Source organism: Hemitrygon akajei, chromosome 3 (genome assembly GCF_048418815.1).
Source record: "Hemitrygon akajei chromosome 3, sHemAka1.3, whole genome shotgun sequence".
Lineage (NCBI taxonomy): Eukaryota > Metazoa > Chordata > Chondrichthyes > Myliobatiformes > Dasyatidae > Hemitrygon > Hemitrygon akajei.
Genome location: NC_133126.1, coordinates 102,973,259 through 102,996,031, shown reverse-complemented (window position 1 = coordinate 102,996,031; position 22,773 = coordinate 102,973,259). Strand labels below are relative to the sequence as shown.

The window sequence follows — 22,773 nt, the reverse complement described above, 5'->3', positions numbered from 1 at the left end:
GGAGTCTAAGACAAGAGGGTACAGCCTCCGGGCAGAGGGGCGTCCATTTAAAACAGATGCGAAGAAATTTCTTTAGCCAGAGTGTAGTGAATTGGTGGAATTTGTTACCACAGGCAGTTGTGGAGGCCAAGTCATTGGGTGTATTTAAGGCAGTGTTTGATAGGTTCTTGACTGGACACTTTTTCAGAGGTTACAGGGTGAAGGCTGGGAGTGAGGTTGAGGAGGGGGAAAAAAACGATCAGCCATGATTGAATGGTGGAGCAAACTTGATGGGCCATATGGCCTAATTCTGTTGCTATGCCTTAGGGTCTAAAATGTGGTTTAAACTTCATCTCGGTCACAATAATAGACAAAGACAAATGCCTAAACTAATAACATACAAACAATTGTACTTCATCTCATCAATACTGAGTACACCATTTAAACAATTACATTCTAGGTTCAAAAAGTCTGAACCTCTGGGGTAATGCCTTCTACATAAGCTATTTGAAATTGGGTGTTCTAACCAATGAGATGAGATTGGAGGTGTGGGTTGTAGAGGTGCCCTGCCCTATGAAAAAGACACAGTTTACTGACAGAGCTTGGTCTTCTCAAGAAAGCTCTGTTTATGTGCACCATGCCTCAATGAAAACAACTTTCAGAGGACCTTAGAAGAATTGTCGAGATGCATGAAGCTGAAAAAGGCTACAAAAGCATTTCTAAAGACCTGAGTGTTCATCAGTCCACAGTAAGAGAAACAGTCTACAAATGGAGGAAACTCATTACTGTTGCTACTCTCCCTAGGAGTGGGCTCCTGCAAATATCACACCAAGAGCACAATGTGCAATGCTGAAGGAGGTGAAAAGGAACCCAAAGGTAACAGCAAAAGACCTGCAGAAATCTCTAGAACTTGCTGAAGTCTCTGTTTACATGTCCACTATAAGAAAAACAAAATACTAAACAAGAATGGTGTTCTTGGAAAGACACCACAGAGGAAACCACTGCTCTCCAAAAAAAACCAACACTGCTGTATGTCTCAAGTTTGTAAAAAACCACCTGGATGTTCCACAACAGTCTCGACAATGATCTGTGGACAGATGGGACAAAAGTTGGATTTTCTGGCAGAAATGCACACCACTATGTTTGGAGGAAAAAGAGCACTGCGGACCAACAACTCATCCCAACTGTGAAGCATAGTGGAAGGAGCATTATGGTTTGGTTCTGTTTTGCTACCTCAGGGACTGGATAGCTTGCAATTGTTGAGGGCACAATAAATTCAAAATTGTATCAAGACATTTTACAGGAGAATGTCAGAGTGGTAGTTTGTCACCTGAAGCTGAATAGAAGTTGGATGTTGCAATAAGACAGTGACCTGAAACACAAGAGTAAATCAACAACAGAAAAGTTAAAAAAGAAGAAAATTCATGGTTTGGAATGGCCAAGTCAGAATCCAGCCCTTAACCTAATTGAGATACTCTGGCATGACCTGAAGAGTTCATGCAAGGTATCCCACAAATACTGATGAACTGAAATATTTTTGTATGGAGGAATGGTCTAACGGCGATTCCTTTGCTTGCATCTTTGCAAACAGCTTTATTTCTATCTTTAACATCTCTATTTTTTGCTTTCAGGGTTCTTTTGAAGACGATGACCTGGTGTTACACGCTGACTTCGGTTCTTTCCAGGAATGGGACCTAGTCTTGGGATCTCACAACTGGCTGTTATTCGATATACCAAGACCGCGGCCTAGAAGATTACTCGCCTTCGGAGTTTTGGGATTTCGTGATTCTTAAGGTGGGCAGACTCGTGGTTGGTACCTCTGCAGGGAATCAATGTGTCATGGAAGATGGAAGATCAAAAGCAGCAAGCTGGCTTCTGGCTGTGTGCCCAGAGACCCAAGTTCTTTGGGCACAGAGCTCGGAAAAAGTGACGCAATGGACTCTTAACATCGTAAACCAGCGAGTTGTTTGTTTTCTCCCCTCTCGCTGTGAAACAAACACAGCTCTTTTTCCCTATTAGGAGAGAGAGAGAGAGCCTGTGGTATGTCAAATAATGGGTGAACGTGTAGCCTTTGGTCTGTGTCTTTGCTGCACACTTGAGTGCTCGGTGGGGAGCACCAATGCCTTTTTTGCTGATGGGGAAGAGGGTGATCATTGCTTTGCTGCTGCTTACGTGTGGGGGGGGGGCTTTGGGGTTCTGACATTTAACTGTCATTCATTCTTTGGGGTACTCTTTTGTGAATGGTTGTGAAGAAAGAATTTCAGGATGTATATCATATATGTTTCTCTGACATTAAACATACCTTTGAAATTCCTACTTGTCATTGTGCAAGTCTGATCAGCAGCTACAGGAAACATTTGGCGGATGTTATTACTGCTACAGAAGGTTCTACCAGTTATTAAATACAAGGGTTCACATATTTTTTTCCCAGCCTGGACTGTGAATGATGAAACAATGTGTTCAATAAAGACATGAAAAGCAGAATTGTTTGTGTGTTACTAGTTTAGACAGATTCTGTTGGTATTACTGTGACTTAGATGAAGATTAGTACACATTTTATTAGTAATTAATACACAAAACCAGGTAACTGCAAAGAGTTCACAAACATATTTTTGCAAATTTAAGTGGTAATTAGGTGAGAATGCACTTGATACAAAGAACCTCAAAAGTGACGTTTCCCCCGCTACCTCATTGTTAACCAGAAAGAATTCAGAAAGTAGCATTTGATGTCACTTTTAATAGATAGTGTAAAGCATACTTGCATTTAAGTTTGAGGAGGAAATATTAAGAGAACGCAATGAGGAGAGGTGATGGCGGAGGCTTGCAAGGGCAGTGCTGTGTGCTTGAAGTAATCCTATGTACTGAATTATCACGTACCGCTGTTGCTCTTCTTCTCTTCCCCAGTACTTGGGTGTCATTGAGTTCACCGCCAGAAGTATAGCTGCTATCAGTGGCACCATCTGCTGCAATGCAACATGGCACAACACCAGAGGAACTCTGCTGGGCAAGCACCTCACCATTCTCCTCTAACTGAAGAGTGCCTTGTCGACAGGAACCATCACTGGTGGAAAGGAGGGATCCCTTTTCCATCCCACTGTTCTTCATAGGAATGCCGTCAAGACCAATTTGTGAGTCTATGCTTCCTTCTATCTTCACCGTGGAGGGCTCCTGGGTTGAAGAGCTGGAGTTGTCATCAGTGTTGCCAAGCTGGAGTGTTTCTGAGAGGGCAGGGTAATCACGAGCAGCCTGTTTCACCTGGCAGGTCAAAGTATTTGGTCCTGGAGGTAATGGAGACAGCTTGCTGCTTGGAATGCTGGGAGCCCTGTCCTCCTCCAGGTGTTTCAAGTCGTTGCCAAACAGATTATAAATCGATCGTTTGTCTGTGACCACACTGCTTTCAGAGAGGCTGCGCTTCCGAATGGTTCCGGCTGTTGCACTGGAGATTCCCTCCCACTGAAAGCCTTCCAGAGAAAGGAAGTTTTTTTCCTCATCCAGCTGCAGAGCTTCCAAGCTGGTTTGCACCGACGGAACCATCTCAATCCCAAACCTGGAAACAGAACCGTAAACATATCAACACAAAGCAAAGTCAATTCCACAGGCAGACTGCTTATGAGTACATCTTAACTACAAAGGAACGTAGTGTGTAGAGGTACTCAATGCATTAGTGAACATTTTCCACCAAATGATTCCCCTGCTAGAGGGGGGCCAGGGCATGTGACTGAAGGCCAGAGCACTACAACACAGAAATATGTATTTCGGCCCATGTAGTCTATTCTGCCTAGTCACACTGACCGTAGCTCTCCATATCCCTTCCATCCAAACCTCTCTCAAATGTTGAAACTGAATCCACATTCATCACTTCTGATGGCAGCTCATTCCACACTCTCACTGCTAACCCATGACCTCTACTCGTCCAACCTCAGTGGAAAAAGCCAGCTTGCATTTATCCCATCTATACCCCTCATAAATCAATATAATGTACTTCTTATCAAATCTCCCCTCATTCTCCTACACTCCACGGAATAAAAAGTCCTAACCTATTCAACCTTTCTCCACGACTCATGTCAAGTCCCAGCAACATCCTTGTAAAGTTTCTCCACACACTTTCAATCATATTGATATCTTTGTGTAGTTAGGTGACCAGAAAAGAGCAAATGAGGCCTCAACAACATCTTATACAACTTCAACATGACATCACAACTCATTTACTCAATACCTAGATTTATAAAGACCAATGAATCAAAAGCTCTCTTCATGACTATCTACCTGTGATGCCACTTTCAAGGAATTATAGACCTTTATTCCCAGAACCCTCGAAGATAACCCCACTAAGGTAAGAAAGATCTAAGTTTTGAGTTGAAATGGCAGTGGAAGCTTTGCCAATGATCAGAAGTTCCACCATGTTAATGGAGTCAGAAACTGACAAATCCCTTCTACCGCCCCTTCCCCCCCCCATACACACACACTCACGCTCACTCTCTGTCACACTCTAAGGGCTTCCATATTCTTATTTATGCAAAGTAAGCTTGTTAATCCAACCACACAAACACTCACGCAGCGAGTTGATAGCTAGCCAAAGATCATCTCACTGCAGACAACCAGTGTGTAGCAAGCTTCACCCTCTACACATCCATGTATTCTGAGTCACAAAACCAAAACAAGGTCCACAGGAATTGCTACAGCGTCAACTGTGACTTACTGCACCACACTCGCAAGTCTGAAGACTTGAGTTCAAATCCATTCTGGTGGGTAAACACAAAAACCTCAGTCAACATTGTCGTGAGGACGGCACTGAGAGAGAAGAGGCAATCTTTGGTAAGACACGCTGTTGGACTGAAATTTTAACCCAACACCAATTCTCCTAGCTGCATAGAAAAAATTCTACAAGAGAACAAGAGGAACAAATGATTTCCTTACTGACCTTGGTAAACCCTTGCCAAGCTCCTGTTTCTTTTTAGCGACTTGCTGTATAACTTGATCCCAATTGACATGATGCCGAGAAACACTGAGCAGCTGACGTACAGTTGGTTTCAGACCAGATTCCTTCTCAGATTCACTTTTCTTCTGACTTCCTATGTTCCGAATTCGGCGGGCGATATTGAGGTTTGGTTCAGGGACATGAGTACCAGGTCGGGACTTAGCGTTGATGTGGCGAGTTAGGTCTCTTTGTACAGAGGTGGGAAGTCCAAGTTTGTTGAGTTCAGACAGGAGGTGGTTGGAACCCTGGACCCCTCCACTCTGTACCTCAGTGTCAGAGGAACAATTATCAAATGTTTCAGGAGAAATGGAACCTTGGACCTCATTTGCATTTTTTGCTTCAGTCACTGCAAAGGAGAAAGTGGACGATGGCTGATCTCTTGTTCTTGAAGCCAAGGTTTTTGAATCAGCTTCTGTGATGCAGACTTCAAAATCAGTGTCATGCTGGGTACCTAATATAGCTGTTTGATCTTTTATTGTCTGTGCACAAGACTGCCTCTGATCTGAATGCATGCTTGCAGAATCTATAATTGTATCTGAGTGAGATTCTTCTAGTTTTTGTACACAAGTCTGTCCTGAATTTACGGCTGCAACTCGGTCCAACTCTTCTGAAATGCCAATAGGTTCTTGGCTCAGTTTCCTGGAGTCACCTGGTGCTTGCTGCACCATGTCTCCATCTGTGTTCTGCAATATACTGTTACTGTTTCTACCCTCCCCAGGTTCTCCACTACTCTCTGGATGACTGTCTTGTCCACATTCAGATTGACTCTGCCTCAGGGCTTCTCTGGCCAGTCTCAGCATCTCATTCAAACTATTGTCCAGTGATGACTTGTCACCACAGCCTGGTGCAGCCAGTGAGGGCTGTACAGTTGTCTCTGCAATAGCTTCTGTTGAAAGGGGAGCTATTGATGTGCTTGGTGCACTGTTCAGCCCTTGTGTGCTCTTACTAAGTAGTGAACATCCACGTGTTCCCAAATTGGGGGACCTTGGCCACTTCTCACTTTCTATCTTACATGAGGGTTCGTCTTTCATTGGGTTTGAATCTGAAGCAGAGGATGCACGTTCAGGAGGAGGATGGGGTAAAAATTTGGCATGAAGCATGGCAGGAAGCTGGTTCCCATCTTCGTTTGCTGCTTTGATTTCATCCTCTGTTGAGTAACCATGTTGTATTAGAGAGTTTGCACCACTGTTTGATCCTTCAGTCACCTTCCCAGAGTGCCGACCACCACTTCGGTGCCGAGTCTCAGTGTCTTTCACTCGTGCCAACCTGGAACTGCTCCCAGGTTCATTCACATTCTTGCTTTTAATACCAGGATCCGTGGCCAGATCTTTAGACTTCTGAGGACGATATGGAGCCCAGCGATGCCTCTTATCTCTCGGGGGGCTTAAACTTTTCCCCCCACTCTCATCACTTTTATTCTGGGCTTTTAAAACAAGGTTAAAACTCAACATCCCTTCACTTGGTACATCATCACTGGTGAAATCCATGTGACATTCCTGAAAGGCATAATCATTCTTGCTGTACCTGTCTGATGCTTTTCTCCCTGGCCTCCTCCAGGTTTGTGCTTTCTCCCACACACGCCGATCTCTCACACTTCTGCTATCCATTTGATTCAACTTCTGCATTTTCCCTTTACTCCGTTTCCGATCCAGCTCCTCCACAGAATTACCGCTGTTACCAGGCTGATGTCGGGCATTCGACCTGCTGCTCATGTAGTGAGCTGCATTGTCTGCAACAGTGCTGGCAATAGTGTTCCAGTTCGATGGGCCCCCTTGGACCTTGCGATGATGACTAGGTGCCCCCCCTGGTCCACTGGAATGCCAGCTATGACTGGAATACCAATTGGGAGCCGCTTCGCTGTCATCGGGCTGCCAGCTGTGATGTCCCCATGAGCCCAGTGAGCGTCGGTTTGAAGAACCTCCTGAATTTGTCTTACAGTGGTATTTGCTCAATCTGCAACTGGCATATTCCCTTGGGACCCAGTTCCGGTCCCGCTCTCCTGCACTTTCATGGTGCCGTGCTGATTGGACATATTGGCTCATAGGCTGGCAGGTCTTTTGGTCTTCCCTCATCCTCCAATATCGTCTGTCATCACCATCTGCTCGGTTTCCTGGCTTAGGCACGTCATTCTTTCTACACAAAACAAAATAACACACATACAATTATTAAATTTACAGCACAGTAAGTAGCTACTGGCCCAATATGGAAAGAACATCGAACTACTGTAGATACTGGAAAACTGAAAAAAAAAACAATGTTGGAATACTCAAAGTAACCTGTAGGAACAAAACATTAACCCTTTCTCTTTCCACAAATGCTGCCTACCCTGATTGAGAACTTGCATTTATATAGATATTTCTTTTATTTATTCCTCATTGCAATCTATATTCTTTCTTAAACATCAGCCAATAAATCTACATTACTTTCCCTCAAATCCTTCCACAACTTGATTTAACTTACATTTATAACCTTTCACATTCCCTTCAGGTCTTTGCAGTCCAAAGAACTATTTAAAGTCACTATTAAAAGATGAGAAATTTAATCGACAGCAGGTCCCTACAAATAATATGATTTGGACTAGATAATGTTTTAAAAATTCTGAAACAGGAATAAATATTTTCCAAGACACAGAGAATAACTCTCTTGAGCTTATTCAAGAGCAGTGGTTCCCAAACTTTTTTGGACTCCCTTGGCTCCTAGACCACATCCCCCGAGCCCTTTTCCGTTTCCAGCAATTACATAAAAACAATATAACCATATAACAATTACAGTACGGAAACAGGCCATCTCAGCCCTTCTAGTCCGGGCCGAACTCTTACTCTCACCTAATCCCACTGACCCGTACTCAGCCCATAACCCTCCATTCCTTTCCTGTCCATATTCCTATCCAATTTTACTTTAAATGATAATACCGAACCTGCCTCTACCACTTCTACTGGAGGCTCGTTCCACACAGCTACCACTCTCTGAGTAAAGAAATTACCCCTCATGTTACCCTTAAACTTTTGTCCCCTAACTCTCAACTCATGTCCTCTTGTTTGAATCTCCCCTACTCTCAATGGAAAAAGCCTATCCATGTCAACTCTATCTATCCCCCTCATAATTTTAAATACCTCTATAAGTCCCCCCTCAACCTTCTACACTCCAAAGAATAAAGACCAAACCTGTTCAATCTTTCCCTGTAACTTAGGTGCTGAAACCCAGGTAACATTCTAGTAAATCTTTTCTGTACTCTCTCTATTTTGTTGATATCTTTCCTATAATTCGGTAACCAGAACTGTACACAATACTCCAAATTCGGCCTTACCAATGCCTTGTACAATTTTGACATTACATCCCAATTCCTATACTCAATGCTCTGATTTATAAAGGCCTGCATACCAAAAGCTTTCTTCACCACCCTATCCACATGAGATTCCACCTTCAGGGAACTATGCACCATTATTCCTAGATCACTCTCTTCTACTGCATTCTTCAATGCCCTACCATTTACCATGTATACCCTATTTGGATTATTCCTACCAAAATGTAGCACCTCACACTTATCAGCATTAAACTCCATCTGCCATTTTTCAGCCCACTCTTCTAACTGGCCTAAGTCTCTCTGCAAACTTTGAAAACCTACTTCATTAACCACTACGCCACCTACCTTAGTATCATCTGCATACTTACCAATACAATTTACCACCCCATCATCCAGATCATTAATGTATATGACAAACAACATTGGACCCAGTACAGATCCCTGAGGCACACCACTAGTCACCGGCCTCCAACCTGACAAACAGTTATCCACCACTACTCTCTGGCATCTCCCATCCAGCCACAGTTGAATCCATTTTACTACTTCAATATTAATACCTAACGATTGAACCTTCCTAACTAACCTTCCATGCGGAACCTTGTCAAAAGCCTTACTGAAGTCCATATAGACAACTTCCACTGCTTTACCCTCGTCAACTTTCCTCGTAACCTCTTCAAAAAATTCAATAAGATTTGTCAAACATGACCTTCCACGCACAAATCTATGTTGACTGTTCCTAATGAGACCATGTCTATCCAGATAATTATATATACCATCTCTATGAATACTTTCTATTAATTTACCCACCACTGACATCAAACTGACAGGCCTATAATTGCTAGGTTTACTCTTAGAACCCTTTTTAAACAATGGAACCACATGAGCAATATGCCAATCCTCCGGCACCATCCCCTTTTCTAATGACATTTGAAATATTTCTGTCAGAGCCCTTGCTATTTCTACACTAAGCTCCCTCAAGGTCCTAGGAAATATCCTGTCAGGACCTGGAGATTTATCCACTTTTATATTCCTTAAAAGCGCCAGTACTTCCTCCTCTTTAATCATCATAGTTTCCATAACTTCCCTACTTGTTTCCCTTACCTTACACAATTCAATATCCTTCTCCTTAGTGAATACCGAAGGTAAGAAATTGTTCAAAATCTCCCCCATCTCTTTCAGCTCCACACATAGCTGTCCACTCTGATTCTCTAAGGGACCAATTTGATCCCTCACTATCCTTTCATTATTAATATAACTGTAGAAACCCTTTGGATTTATTTTCACCTTACTTGCCAAAGCAACCGCGCAAAGCAATCTTCTTTTAGCTTTTCTAATTTCTTTCTTAAGATTCTTCTTACATTCTTTATATTCCTCGAGCACCTCATTTACTGCATGCTGCCTATATTTATTGTAGATATCTCTCTTTTTCCTCACCAAGTTTCCAATATCCCTTGAAAACCATGGCTCTCTCAAACTTTTAACCTTTCCTTTCAACCTAACAGGAACATAAAGATTCTGTACCCTCAAAATTTCCACATTTAAATGACTGCCATTTCTCTATTAGATAGATAGATAGATACTTTATTCATCCCCATGGGGAAATTCAACTTTTTTTCCAATGTCCCATACACTTGTTGTAGCAAAACTAATTACATACAATACTTAACTCAGTAAAATCACTATCTCAAAAAGCATTAATAATAGCTTTTAAAAAGTTCTCAAGTCCTGGCGGTTGAATTGTAAAGCCTAATGGCATTGGGGAGTATTGACCTCTTCATCCTGTCTGAGGAGCATTGCATCGATAGTAACCTGTCGCTGAAACTGCTTCTCTGTCTCTGGATGGTGCTATGTAGAGGATGTTCAGAGTTTTCCATAATTGACCGTAGCCTACTCAGCGCCCTTCGCTCAGCTACCGATGTTAAACTCTCCAGTACTTTGCCCACGACAGAGCCCGCCTTCCTTACCAGCTTATTAAGACGTGAGGCGTCCCTCTTCTTAATGCTTCCTCCCCAACACGCCACCACGAAGAAGAGGGCGCTCTCCACAACTGACCTATAGAACATCTTCAGCATCTCACTACAGACATTGAATGACGCCAACCTTCTAAGGAAGTACAGTCGACTCTGTGCCTTCCTGCACAAGGCATCTGTGTTGGCAGTCCAGTCTAGCTTCTTGTCTAACTACTCCCAGATACTTGTAGGTCTTAACCTGCTCCACACATTCTCCATTAATGATCACTGGCTCCATATGAGGCCTAGATCTCCTAAAGTCCACCACCATCAACTTGGTCTTGGTGATATTGAGATATTACATCCTGCCCATAAAACAAATTGTCCCAATCCACTCCTTCTAAATCCTTTCGCATCACGTCAAAGTTAGCCTTTCTCCAATCAAAAATCTCAACCCTGGGTCCAGTCCTATCCTTCTCCATAATTATATTGAAACTATATAAAGAATATATTGAAATTATATAAAGAATTTAGACTTACAATGCAGTGGAAGAAAATAGGAACTGCAAATTTAAAGCAGTGATAAATATTTGCAAAAGTTATTCATATTTATTCAAAGCTACAAATAAAATTATATCCTTATTTAATTACAGTACAAACAATTTTCATCAGCAATTTTAGAGCATACATTAGAAGTCCAAATATTCACTATTTCATTGCTTTTTCACCTTTCAGTGAGATAGATGGGCTTGGTGTAGAGATATCAGCTTCTCAATATCAGGCTGAATGTCACTCAGAAGGAGTCTCAAATCTCCACGTTCAATGATTTGCCATCTGTTTTGTTACTTTGAAAGACATTGGGTAGATAGCACTGAAACTGCGCTGACCTAAATTTGATGTTGGAAAAGCAATAAAGAACACCTTAACCACAGTACAAGATAGCGTTCAGAGATCTCTTTCTGCAACTAAAAGTTTTGATATGATTTTTTTTCAGCCTCGGCTTCAGCTCAAAGCCATTATGTAACAAGATCAATTCTTTCTCTATTCTTCCTGTTAATTCCTCAGTGCAAATGTTCAGAAATAGATGTATTACCCATTCTGGAATTTGGACAGAGAGAAGATTCTGAAATCTCTCTGACATGTCTTTATGCAGCTCACACAGATGGGCAGAATCTACTTGAAGATCATCATTTGGTATTCTTCCTTTCTCTTCCAACTCAGAGAAGACCGGAAATTGGAAAAGGTCACAACGGCCAAAGTTGCACTTAAATAGGGGTAACTTGGACAGAGATGTGGAGATGACTGATCTGATTCACATGATTTCCTTGCAATTGAAGCTTGGTTTCATTAAACTGCTGGGGTGGTGTGGTTTGAATGGCCGAAAGGCTTGAATACCGTGCTGCATTTCTAAATAAACAACTTTGCAAATAATTCTGACAAATAAGCAATGTCATGCCTAATATTCTTTTTTTTTAAATTTTATTTAATTGCATTTTTAAATGATTACAAGTGTGGAAAAAAAAGTATATATCTCTTCCCCCCTCCCCCCTAACTTCCCTATATAGAAAAAGAAAAATTAAGAAAGAAAAAAAAGAAAGAAAGAGTGCCTGGTTGTTGGAAGGTCTCCACATGCTCCATGGAGTTCTTAATAACTTTAGTATATATATTTCTTTCTTTCCCCAAGTAGCCAATTATTTCATCTTCAGAGCACCTATATATTTAATCCTGTCTTTTGTAAATAAGGGCCCCAAATTTTCAAAAATGTTTCATATTTATCTCTTAAATTATAAGTAATTTTTTCTAATGGAATACAGCCATAGATTTCTTTTTTCCAACAATCTATACTTAAATATGTATCTGATTTCCAAGTAATTGCAATAGCCTTTTTGGCTACAGCCAGTGCAATTTTTATGAATTCTTTCTGATATTTATTTAGTTTGAGTTTCGGTTTTGTCCCTTCAATATCACCTAGTAAAAGTAATATTGGATTATGAGGAAGTTGTATTCCTGTAATTTGTTCCAATAAAAGTCTTAAATTTGTCCAAAAAGGTTGAATTTTAGAACAAGACCATGTAGAATGTAAAAATGTACCAGTTTCTTGGTTACATCGGAAACACTGATCAGATAAACTTGGATTTAATTTATTTATTTTTTGTGGTGTAATATATAATTGATGTAAAAAGTTATATTGCACTAATCTTAACCGAACATTTATTGTATTTGTCATACCATCAAGACATAGTCTTGACCAATTTGTTTCTTCAATTTTAATATTCAAATCATTTTCCCATTTTTGTCTTGACTTATGGACTCCTTGTTTAATTGCCTGTTTTTGAATCAAATTATACATACAAGATATAAATTTTTTAATATTTCTTTTTTGGATTAAAATTTCTATTTCTTTAGATTTCGGCAATAACATTGTTTGACCTAGTTTTTCTCTTATGTAAGCCCTTAATTGAAAGTAACAAAATAAAGTGTTATTTGATACTTTATATTTATTCTTTAATTGATCGAATGACATTAATATACCTCCTTCAAAACAATCTCCTATGTATTTAATCCCTTTTTGAAACCAATTATATAAAAGTTGATTGTCCATTGTAAAAGGAATAAGTCTATTTTGAATTAAAGATCTCTTTGCTAATAAAGATTTTTTTGTCTCATCATCAACACTTATCTTATTCCATAAATCAATCAAATGCCTAATATTCTTGAGCTGATTACTGAATGAAGCATTCAAGACTTCAGAGAATTTTATCACAGTTTCAAAAGGTGCATAAAAGCATCTCAGGCAGGTTTTTCTTTGAGAGCCACCCAACTTATCTGTGCAACAGCAAGCGTTCAAACTGTTCATCATTCTCAATACAAAGCTCTTGAAATAGTTGAGAATTAAGTATATGGGACTTCAAGTCAAGTTTATCGTCATTTCGACCATAAACTGCTGGTACAGTACACAGTAAAAACGGAACAATGTTCCTCCAGGACCATGGTGCTACATGAAACACAAAGCTACACTAGACTATGTAAAACATAAAAACTGCACTAAACTACAGACCTCCACAGGACTACATAAAGTGCACAGGACAGTGCAGGGCAGTACAATAATTATGTAAACAAGACAATAGGCACAGTAGAGGACAAATTACAATATAATAATAAATGATGTAGATGTCAGTCTAGACTCTGAGTATTGAGTCTGATGGCTTGGGGGAAGAAACTGTTGCACAGTCTGGTTGTGAGAGCCAGAATGCTTCGGTACCTTTTGCCAGATGGCAGGAGGGAGAAGAGTTTGTGTCAGGGGTGCGTGGGGTCCTTCACAATACAGTTAGCTTTGCGGGTGCAGCGTGTGGTATAAATGTCTGTAATAGCGGGAAGAGAAACTTTATTTACAATTGTGACAACAGTATTTAATGATTTGTGCAGCTGATCACTGAGGTTCTTTCTGACATGATGTCATCTGTGAATTACTCAGTGAATGTTAAGTATGTTAGGTACAATTTTACTTTTAAGTAAGTAATAACCCCATGGTGGCATCCTATCATTGATGGTGCCCAATCTGTTGCACAAGCAAGAATGCTGGTGAGTGAAATGTCCTCTTTGAAAAATTGCCCAATTCCTCAGAATATTGACACCCACTTCTTATGTTTCTAGTTCCTTGCAAATAACAACTCTTGAATCATACTCTCATCTTTTATGAAGCGAACATAACCATGAAGCTAAAATTCTTGGCCTGGCAAACCAACTATAGAGCAAATTCTGCAGTCCTAAGTATGTTGTACAATGTGTCTTCCAGACTCTGACATTTTATCTATTCATCTCTGAGCAGAGTTGTCACTGAGCGGAATTGCTTGAATATTTTGTCTGGTCTCCAATGCAGAAATGTACTCAGAACCTCTCTTCCTGCTGGCAGAATGAGCTCTTCTCCAATTGTTTGGGGCTTTCTAGATTTAGCAATGAGCAATGAATGCAAACTATCACTATTTCCATTTTTAGTATCTGTTTTTCCCTTTTAGGGTTCTTTTGAAGACCCTGACCCGGAGCTGCATGGTTACTACAGTTCTTTGCAGGAATGGGACCCACTCTCAGGGTTTCACGACTAGCTGTTATTCCACACATCAAGGGCTCAGCCTAAGAGCTTAGCTTGCCTTCGGAAGGCTGAGATCTTGTGTCTCTGGAGACGGGTGGATCGAAGGTTGGTGTCCGGGCAGATCGGTGAGTGATGGGAGATGGAATATCTACGGCTGTGTGCCCAGAGACCCAAGAGCTTTGGGCACAGAGCTTGGAAAAAGTGACACAACAGACTTTTAACATCGTAAACCAGCAAGTTGTTTGTTATGTCTCTCCTCTCACTGTGAAATGGAGACACCTCTTTCTCCTTTATTAGGGGGAGAGAAAGCCTGTGGTATGTGGAAGACCAGGTGAACAAGTAGTCTTTGGGGTAACTGCAAGTCTGTGTCCTTGCTGTTGCTTTGCTCACGCTTGTGTGCTCAGTGGCGGGTGCCGATGCTTTTTTTTGCCGGTGGGGTGAGGGGGCATTGTTGCTTAATGCTGCTTACGTGTGAAAGGGAGGGGAGCTGGGGTGGACTTTGGGGTTCTAACATTAAACTGTCATTCATTCTTTGGCAGAACTCCTCTGTTTTTAGGGATGGTTGCAAAGAAAAAGCATTTCAGGATGTATATTGTGTACATTTCTGACATTAAATGTACCATTAAATGTACCTTTGAAACTTTGTTGTGAGGTGCAGGCAAATACGTTTTGAAGTGTTTGCCATTATTGAAAGTTGTCACAAAGTGACTGAAAATAAGACAAATTCTTGCTTGCTTTATCAATGTGTATTCTCTTCAAATAGTCAAGGAGCCTAGATGGCTTCACTGCTTCAATTGAAAAAACTTTTTTCACACAACAGATAGCTGGTTGCTGGTTAGTTGGTTGCTTGGTGCTGATATAAATCCATTTTTCTGAAACTACACATGATACTGTCAACACTTTTTTGTTTGGTCTGCTTCTGCTATTTTCATCATGGATTAATGATCACAATCAACTGCCTATTGTTCAAGTCCAACCTCAAGTGCTGCAATCAATAAGGGAAAATCATGACATCATCATTGCTCAGGTAAAATCCAACTCTCTGACTGAAGGTACATAAAATGGGGCAGTGATACCTTGATTGGGCCATGAGGCTAGCAAAACGCAGTCAACACCATTTGAAAGGGCAGATATTTAACATTACCCCATTGAGTGCCACACCCTAATTCACAGGATTTCATTACTGTGGGAATTATACTAGCTAATGCTGTACTACAGTAGTGAATGGCAATAATGCGTGGTCCAGACCCTGAAATAACATGATTTCTGCAGTGCAGATTTCTCAAGATATGCCAAGTACAGAAGTGTCACATTGCTTTTTAACAACTATATTGTGCTTTGAGCACAGCCTGAGAGAACAGTGGGTTAGCAAGATATGAAGAGATTATGCGATCACTACACTGTGTTACGTTCCCCAGTAACCGGGTAAATTTCCAGCAAAGATAGATGGGTCCACCGAAGCCTGATGCTACTATTTTCAAACGTTTTTATTTAGAAAGGGGCACAAACGTATGGTTAATACAAAACATTCAGATCATATACGTCGTCACAACTCAATCTAAAGCACAGGTATAGTAATAATCAATCAGAAATAAGCTCTATCGTTGTCTAGGGATAATGTAGATATATATTGTTTACTGGATATTTAAAACTCTTTTTTTTGCGGTCACTGCAGTTCCACTCGCTGCCGTCGTTGTGGTGTCGCGTTGGTGCACTTTTGTTAGACAGAGAGAGAGAGGGGGGATGAAAGAGTTACCCGACAGGTTTTCCAACCTGGAGGAGTTCGGTTTGTCGGAGCCTCGTTGGGGGAATGAACGCTCATCTGTGGCCTCCCCTGTAGCTAAGCCGTTCTTCCGTTGTGGGGTCACCAATCCCAGGCAAGGAAAAGACACACACGAACCCCACCAGCGGCTGTCGCTATCAAAACGCTGTCACAGGACCTCAAGCGCGTCTTCTGGTGCGTCTGGCGCCCCGCCTCAGCAGCCCACCTTTTATCTGGACTGGCAGAGTTGTAGATGTCCATCAGGGTGGGGGGGCGAGGCAATCCTTCCCCCATCACACATCTCACATTGCCCTGAGATTTTGCACGTAGGCCAGTTCCTTATCCCACAAAGGTGTCTCCCAAGACAATGGCTATGTCCGAGGCTTTTGTCTTGTTGAGCGACCAACCCACATTCCAAACCGTAAGGCTCTCTCTCTCTCTTGCGATTCTCACAAAGGAGGGGGCTGAGGTCATGACAACTGTAATCAGTTATGAGGCAATGCTTGCAATAAGTAATTCATTTCTTAAATTAACCCCTCAACTACCCCCTTTGCTACTGAGCGCCCTCCCCCTACTTCCTGGGGGCAATATCTCCCACTTTGAGAACCATTGCTGTAGAGTGTCATGGGATTTTTGTATTCACTGACAGATGATTGTTTCCTCGAATGGACATCACCTCTCAGAGAGTAACATTCCCTCCATACTGCACTCCAACGTTGGCCCACAATTCTGTGATGAACTCTCTGTAGTCAGACTTGACCTTGAGCTTTCTGGCTATTTCTCACCTGCAGGCGACACCCCAGTAACATCCTGTTCAACAGTTCAATTTCCCTTTTCCCCAACCCATCACCATCTTTGATTTGACATAGGCTGAGCAGAAACCTTCAACTGAACAATGGACTGGTGATAGAACATAATTCAGTACAAGATGTTGTCCTTTGGAAAGTCAAGGCAAGACTTTCACAGTGAATGGTAGGAACCTGCAGAGTGGTGTTGAATAGAGAGGCTCTGGGGTTCACAGACATGGTTCTCTGAAAGTGGCGTCACAGGTAGAGAAGGGTGGTGAAGCCAGCTTTTGGCATGTTGGCCTTTATCAGTCTGGGCATTGAATACTAAAAAGTCAGAAGGTCACAGTGCAGCCTTACAAGACTCTGTTGAGGCCACACTTGCTGTATTGTGTTCAGTTTTGGTAACACACTATATGAAAGATGCTATTGAACTGGAAAGAATACAGAAAAAATTAACAAGGATGTTGTCAAGATTTGAGAGACTGAGTTATACAGGGAGGTTGGATAGGCTGGGACTTTACTCTTTGGAGTGAAAGACTGAGAGGTGATCTTAGCAGGGTGTATTAAAATAATGAGGGGCATAAATACAGCAAATATAGTCAGTCTTTTCCCCCCTAGGTTGGCGAATCAAGATCAAGAGGGCATAGGTTTAAGGTGTGTGGAAGAGATTAAAGGGGCAACTTTTTTTTTTAAGGACACAAGGTGGAATGAGCTTCCAGAAGTGGTTGAAGCAAGCATGGCAACAACTTTTAAGACAGCAGAACAGGTACATTGATTGGAAAGGTTTAAAAGGTTATGGGCAAAGCATACCTTGGTGGTACCAGTTGGGCCAAAGGTCTTGTTTGCAAGCTGCATGATTCTATAGATGCAAAATTGCAATAACATACACAATGAAGAGGTGATATGGGATGAGACCTGGTCCAGCCTGATGACAGCCCAGCTCTCCTGTGGCCTTCCTTCCCTCTGAAATACTGATTGATGGAGCATGCCAGATGGTAACTGCAGGAGGTTGTGTCAGCACACAGCACACTTATGATACCACAACTGTATACTGCAGTCTGCTCTGGTTAGTACATGAAAGGAAAGGCGTGACTGCATTGCAGAGGGTGCACAGCTGATGCTGCCAAGACTAGAAAATTATAGCTACTAATAAAGATTGGTCAGGCTGAGGCAGTTTCCTTGAAAAAAATGTGTCTGATGAGAGGGTTAAGCAGAGCAGTTGGATCTTCCAGATACAGGTATATTTTTACTACAATCAATTGAAACACCTTGACTGCACACAGTAATCTCCATTTAACTAATTATGAGACTTCTAAAATCAATTGGCTGCACCAGTGATGATTTGATGTGTCATATTAAATGGGGTGAACACTTATGCAGTCAAATATATTTTGTTTTATATTTGTAATTAATTTCAATCACTTTGTAGAGATCTGTTTTCACTTTGACACAAAAGGATCTTTTTCTGTTGATCAGTGTCAAGAAAAGACAAATTAAATCCACTTATTCCATGTTGTAAAACAATAAAACATGCAAACTTCCAAGAGGGGGTGAATGTTTTTTATACACACTGTATTTCATGTATTTAGGAAAGGCCTGTTTCCATCCTATATGACTGACTCTGGGGCCTTGTTATTACAAGCCATGACGAAAAGTTCAGAGAATGTAGACCTAAGTCCTATAATACCAGAATTAGAATTTCTGAACATAAGGAACACAAGAACTCGGAGCAGGAAAAGATGCTCTGCAGTTCAATATGATCAGAGTAGCTTTTAGCACGACTTCCCAAACTCCTAAGTCCTCGGAGTTGCTTAATATGTACAAAGCTGCAGACAGCTGTTTTACCCTTTGTCAGTAACTGACCTTCTCAGTTCTCTTTGCATTGAGGATTCTAAAAATTCACAATCTTCTGGGTGAGGTTTTCACTGTAGTCCTGAATGTGTGTGACCCCTTCCATCTAAGATTTTTTACTACACACTCAAGCCAATGGGAACATCAGCATAGTCTCTCCCTGGTAAAACCCTGAATTTAAATATAGCATTAAAAAAATATATATAATATAGATCAAATGGAGCATGAAGCTGCCAAGTAATCACAAAACCTAATTTATAGTTATATAGCATAGAAACAGGACCTTCAGCCAACTTGTCCAGATCAAACAAGATTCCAGTCTGAATTAGTCCCCTCTGCCTATATTTGGCCCTTTTAACCTCGTCTATCTATGCACCTGTCCAAGTACCTTTTAAATGTACCTGTTTCAACAATGTCCTCTGGTGCCTCCTTCCACTTACTTACCTCTGTACAATCACCCTACACTCTCTTATACTCCTGCTTAATCTCTCTCCATAAGCCTCATGGCAATATTCTCATTAATCTCCTCTGAAGCTTAATGGCATCTTCCCTATAGCAGGGTGACCAAAACTGAACATAATATTCCCAATGTCACCTCAACAACATCAAGATCTGTCTTTAAATCCTGAAAATCACCTTCACTCTCCAAAACACCACCCATTTGGAGATTTGGAGTCATCTCCAGACTCACTAACCATACCTCGTACATTGTTGACCAATATCTTTTTAAGGAAGGGAAACTGCTGCAGTAAACATCTCCAGTCTTCTGCCATTTCTTTACTCTGATTTCCATAAGGCAGAAAGGTTTTCACCACTATATTAAAGCAATAAATAAAGAGTAACAAATGTATTGGGCTGTGACCAATCAATGAGGGGGTGTGTGTAAATAAAGCTCCCTTTTCTGGTTAGCTGACTGGTCCCTTCCACTACCACTCTCACCCTTCTGGCGAACTGGTCTTAACCCTCAATAAATTCTCCTTCGGCTTCTCCCACTTCCTTCAAACCAAAGGTGTAGACATGGACACTCACACGGGTCCCAGCTATGCTTGCTTTTTTGTTGGCTATTCAGAACATTCTATGTTCCAAGCCTACACCGGCATCATTCCGCAACTCTTCCTGTGCTACATCGATGACTGCATTGGTGCTGCTTCCTTCATCCATGCTGAGCTCATTCTCATTCCACCCTACCTTCAAATTTATGTCACCTGCCTCTTCTTTCTCAATCTCTCTGTCTGCATCTCTGGAAACAGTCTATCGATATCTTTTATAAAGATATTGATTCTCACAGCTACCTGCACTATACCTCTTCCCACCAGTCACTTTGCCATCCCCTTCTCTCAGTCCCTCTGTGTCCACTGCATCTGCTCTCAGGATGAGGCTTTTCATTTCAGTACTACTGAGCTACCCTCTTTTTTCAAAGAAAGGGGGTTCCCTTCCTCTACCATCAACATTGTCCTCACATTCATCTCTTCTATTTTGTGCATGCCTGCCTTCACCCCATCCTCCTGCTGCCACAAAAAGTAAATATTTCCTCTTGTCCTTACCTACCACCCATTACCATTAGCGCCTGGCACATAATTCTACATAACTTCCACCATCACCAACCAGATTCCATCACCAAGCACCTCCTTCCTTCCTCCCCACTTTCCACACTCACCAAGGGATTCCCTTGTCCACTCATCCCTCCTGGTAGTTATCCTTGCAAGCAGAACAAATACCACACCTGCCCCTACACCTCCTCCCTCACTACCATTAAGGGTCCCAAACAGTCTTCTAGGTGGGGCAACACCTTGAGTCTGTTGGGGTCATCTACCGTATCCGGTGCTCCTGATGTGGCCTCCTGTGCATCGGCGAGACCTGACATAGATTGGGAGATCTCTTTGCTAAGCACCTATGCTCCATCTGCCAGAAAAGGCGGGATCTCCTGGTAGCCACCCATTTCAATTCTGCTTCCCACTCCCACTTTGACACATCAGTCCATGGCTTCCTCTACTGCCATGATGAGGGGGTCGCACTCAGTTCTGAGGAGCAGAATTTTATGTTCTGTCTGGGTAGCCTCCAGCCTGACGGCATGAACATCAATTTCTCAAACTTCCAGTAGTTGTTCCCCTCCCCCCCCCCCCCCCCCCGTCTCCTTCACCATTTCCCATTCTTGTTTCCCTCTTTCACCCTTGTTACCTGCCCACCGCCTCCCTCTGGTGCTCCTCCTCCTTTTTCTTCCATGGTCTCCTGTCCTCTCCTCTCCTCTGTCCCCTTTCTCCAGTCCTTTATCTCCTTCACTAATCAACTCACCAGATCTACTTAACTCCCCTCCCCAGTTTCACCTATCACCCACACCTTGAACTTCTTCCTACCCTCTGCCCACTATCTAACTCTGACTTCTCTTTCTTTCCAATCCTGATGAAGAGTCTCAGCTCAAAAGATCAACTGTTTACCTTTTCCATGGATGCTGCTTGGCCTGCTGAGTTCCTCCAGCATTTTGTGTGTGTTGCTGGTGAGTAGTGATGTTGTGGTTTGTGCTGGACAGCTTCTATTTTACATTAAATGTCAACGATTTGGATGATGGAGTTGATGACTTTGTTGCAAAAGTTGCAGACAATATGAAGATAGATGGAGGGGCAGGTAGTTTTGAGGAAGTAAAGAGGCTACAGAAGAACTTAGGTTAGCAGAAGGGGCAACGAAATGGCAGATGGAATACAGTGTTGGGAAATGTATGGTCGTGCACTTGGTAGAAGAAATGAAAAGGTTGACTTTTTTTATATGGAGAGAAAATTCAAAAATCTAAGGTGCAAAGGGACTTGGGAGTCCTTATGCAGGATTCCCTGAAGGTTGAATCTGTGGTGAGGAAGGCAAATGTGATGTTAGCATTCACTCTGAGAGGACTAGGATATAAAAGAAAGGATGCGATGTTGAGGCTTTATAAGCACTGATGAGGCCTTACTTGGAGAATTGTGAGCAGTTTTAGGCCCCTTATCTAAGAAAGTATGTGCTGACACTGCACAGGGGTCAAAGGAAAATGATTCTGGGATTGAAAGGCTTGTCATATGCAGAGTGTTTGATGGCTCTGAGCCTGTATTCTACAGAATTCAGAAGAATGAGGGGTGATCTCATTGAAACTTATTGAAAGGTGAAAGGCCTCGATACAGTGGATGTGGAGAGAATGTTTCCTATGATGGGACAGCCTAAGACCAGCAGACACAGCCTCAGAATAGAGGGGCGTCTTTTTAGAATGGAAATGAAGATGGGTTTCTTTAGCCAGAGAGTGGTGAATTAGTGGAATTCATTGCCAAGGGCGGATAAGGAGGCCAAGTCTTCGTGTTTACCTAAGGTAGAGGTTGACAGATTCTTGATTAGTCAGGGCATGAAGGGAAATGGGGAGAAGGCAAGAGACTGGAGCTGAGAGGGAAAATGGCAGAACAGACTCGATGAGCCAAATGGCATAATTCTCTTCCTCTATCTTATGGTCGAATACTAACTTCATCATGGTAATAAAACAAAACTAGCTAGTAACTGTGCAAGTTCAAAAAACATACAAGATCCATTTAAAGAGAAACTGAGCCCAAGAAAAATTTCAGTTCAATCACAAGCTTACTGTGTATGAGAGTCAGTTACTGTAGATCAGAAATCAAATGATTAGCTGCTCATCCCCTCCCCCAACTCTGCCACCTGCCTGAAACCAGCCAGGGCTTTGCATCTCCACACAGCCCATTTCTCAAAACTGCTGAGCCATCAGTGGATATTAAAAAAGCACAGCTTAAAGGAATTCCTCTGGCACAGGATTGAAAGTGGGACAAGGATGAATTCTGACACTGGGGCTTTGACCCAAAATTTCAACACTGTTCTTTTCACAGATGCTGTCTGACTTACTGAGTACTTCTAGCATTTTGTGTTTTTACTTCAGATTTCCAGTATCTACAGTATATATTTTTTTAAATTTTCATTTTCAGTCTATTATAAAAGTTCTATTTTCACTATCATTCCATGATGGGAGCTGAAGCCAGTTATATTATTTGGCAGATTAGTAGAACCTAACATAAATGATAATTTCCTCTTTACTAATCTCCATTTAAGT

At 41.7% G+C, this 22,773-nt stretch overlaps 1 protein-coding gene across 4 annotated transcripts in view; it reads right to left on the bottom strand.

Moving 5' to 3' along the window:
• znf106a (zinc finger protein 106a) overlaps positions 1-22,773 on the bottom strand; it is a 131,072-nt gene that overhangs the window by 47,226 nt on the left and 61,073 nt on the right. For all 4 annotated transcript variants that reach the window (XM_073040529.1, XM_073040526.1, XM_073040528.1 and 1 more), the window contains 2 exons: positions 4,901-7,090; positions 2,857-3,526 (listed from right to left, as the gene is read on the bottom strand). In XM_073040529.1, the coding sequence (XP_072896630.1) occupies positions 2,857-3,526; positions 4,901-7,090 (2,860 nt within the window). The remainder of the gene's footprint in view (positions 1-2,856; positions 3,527-4,900; positions 7,091-22,773) is intronic.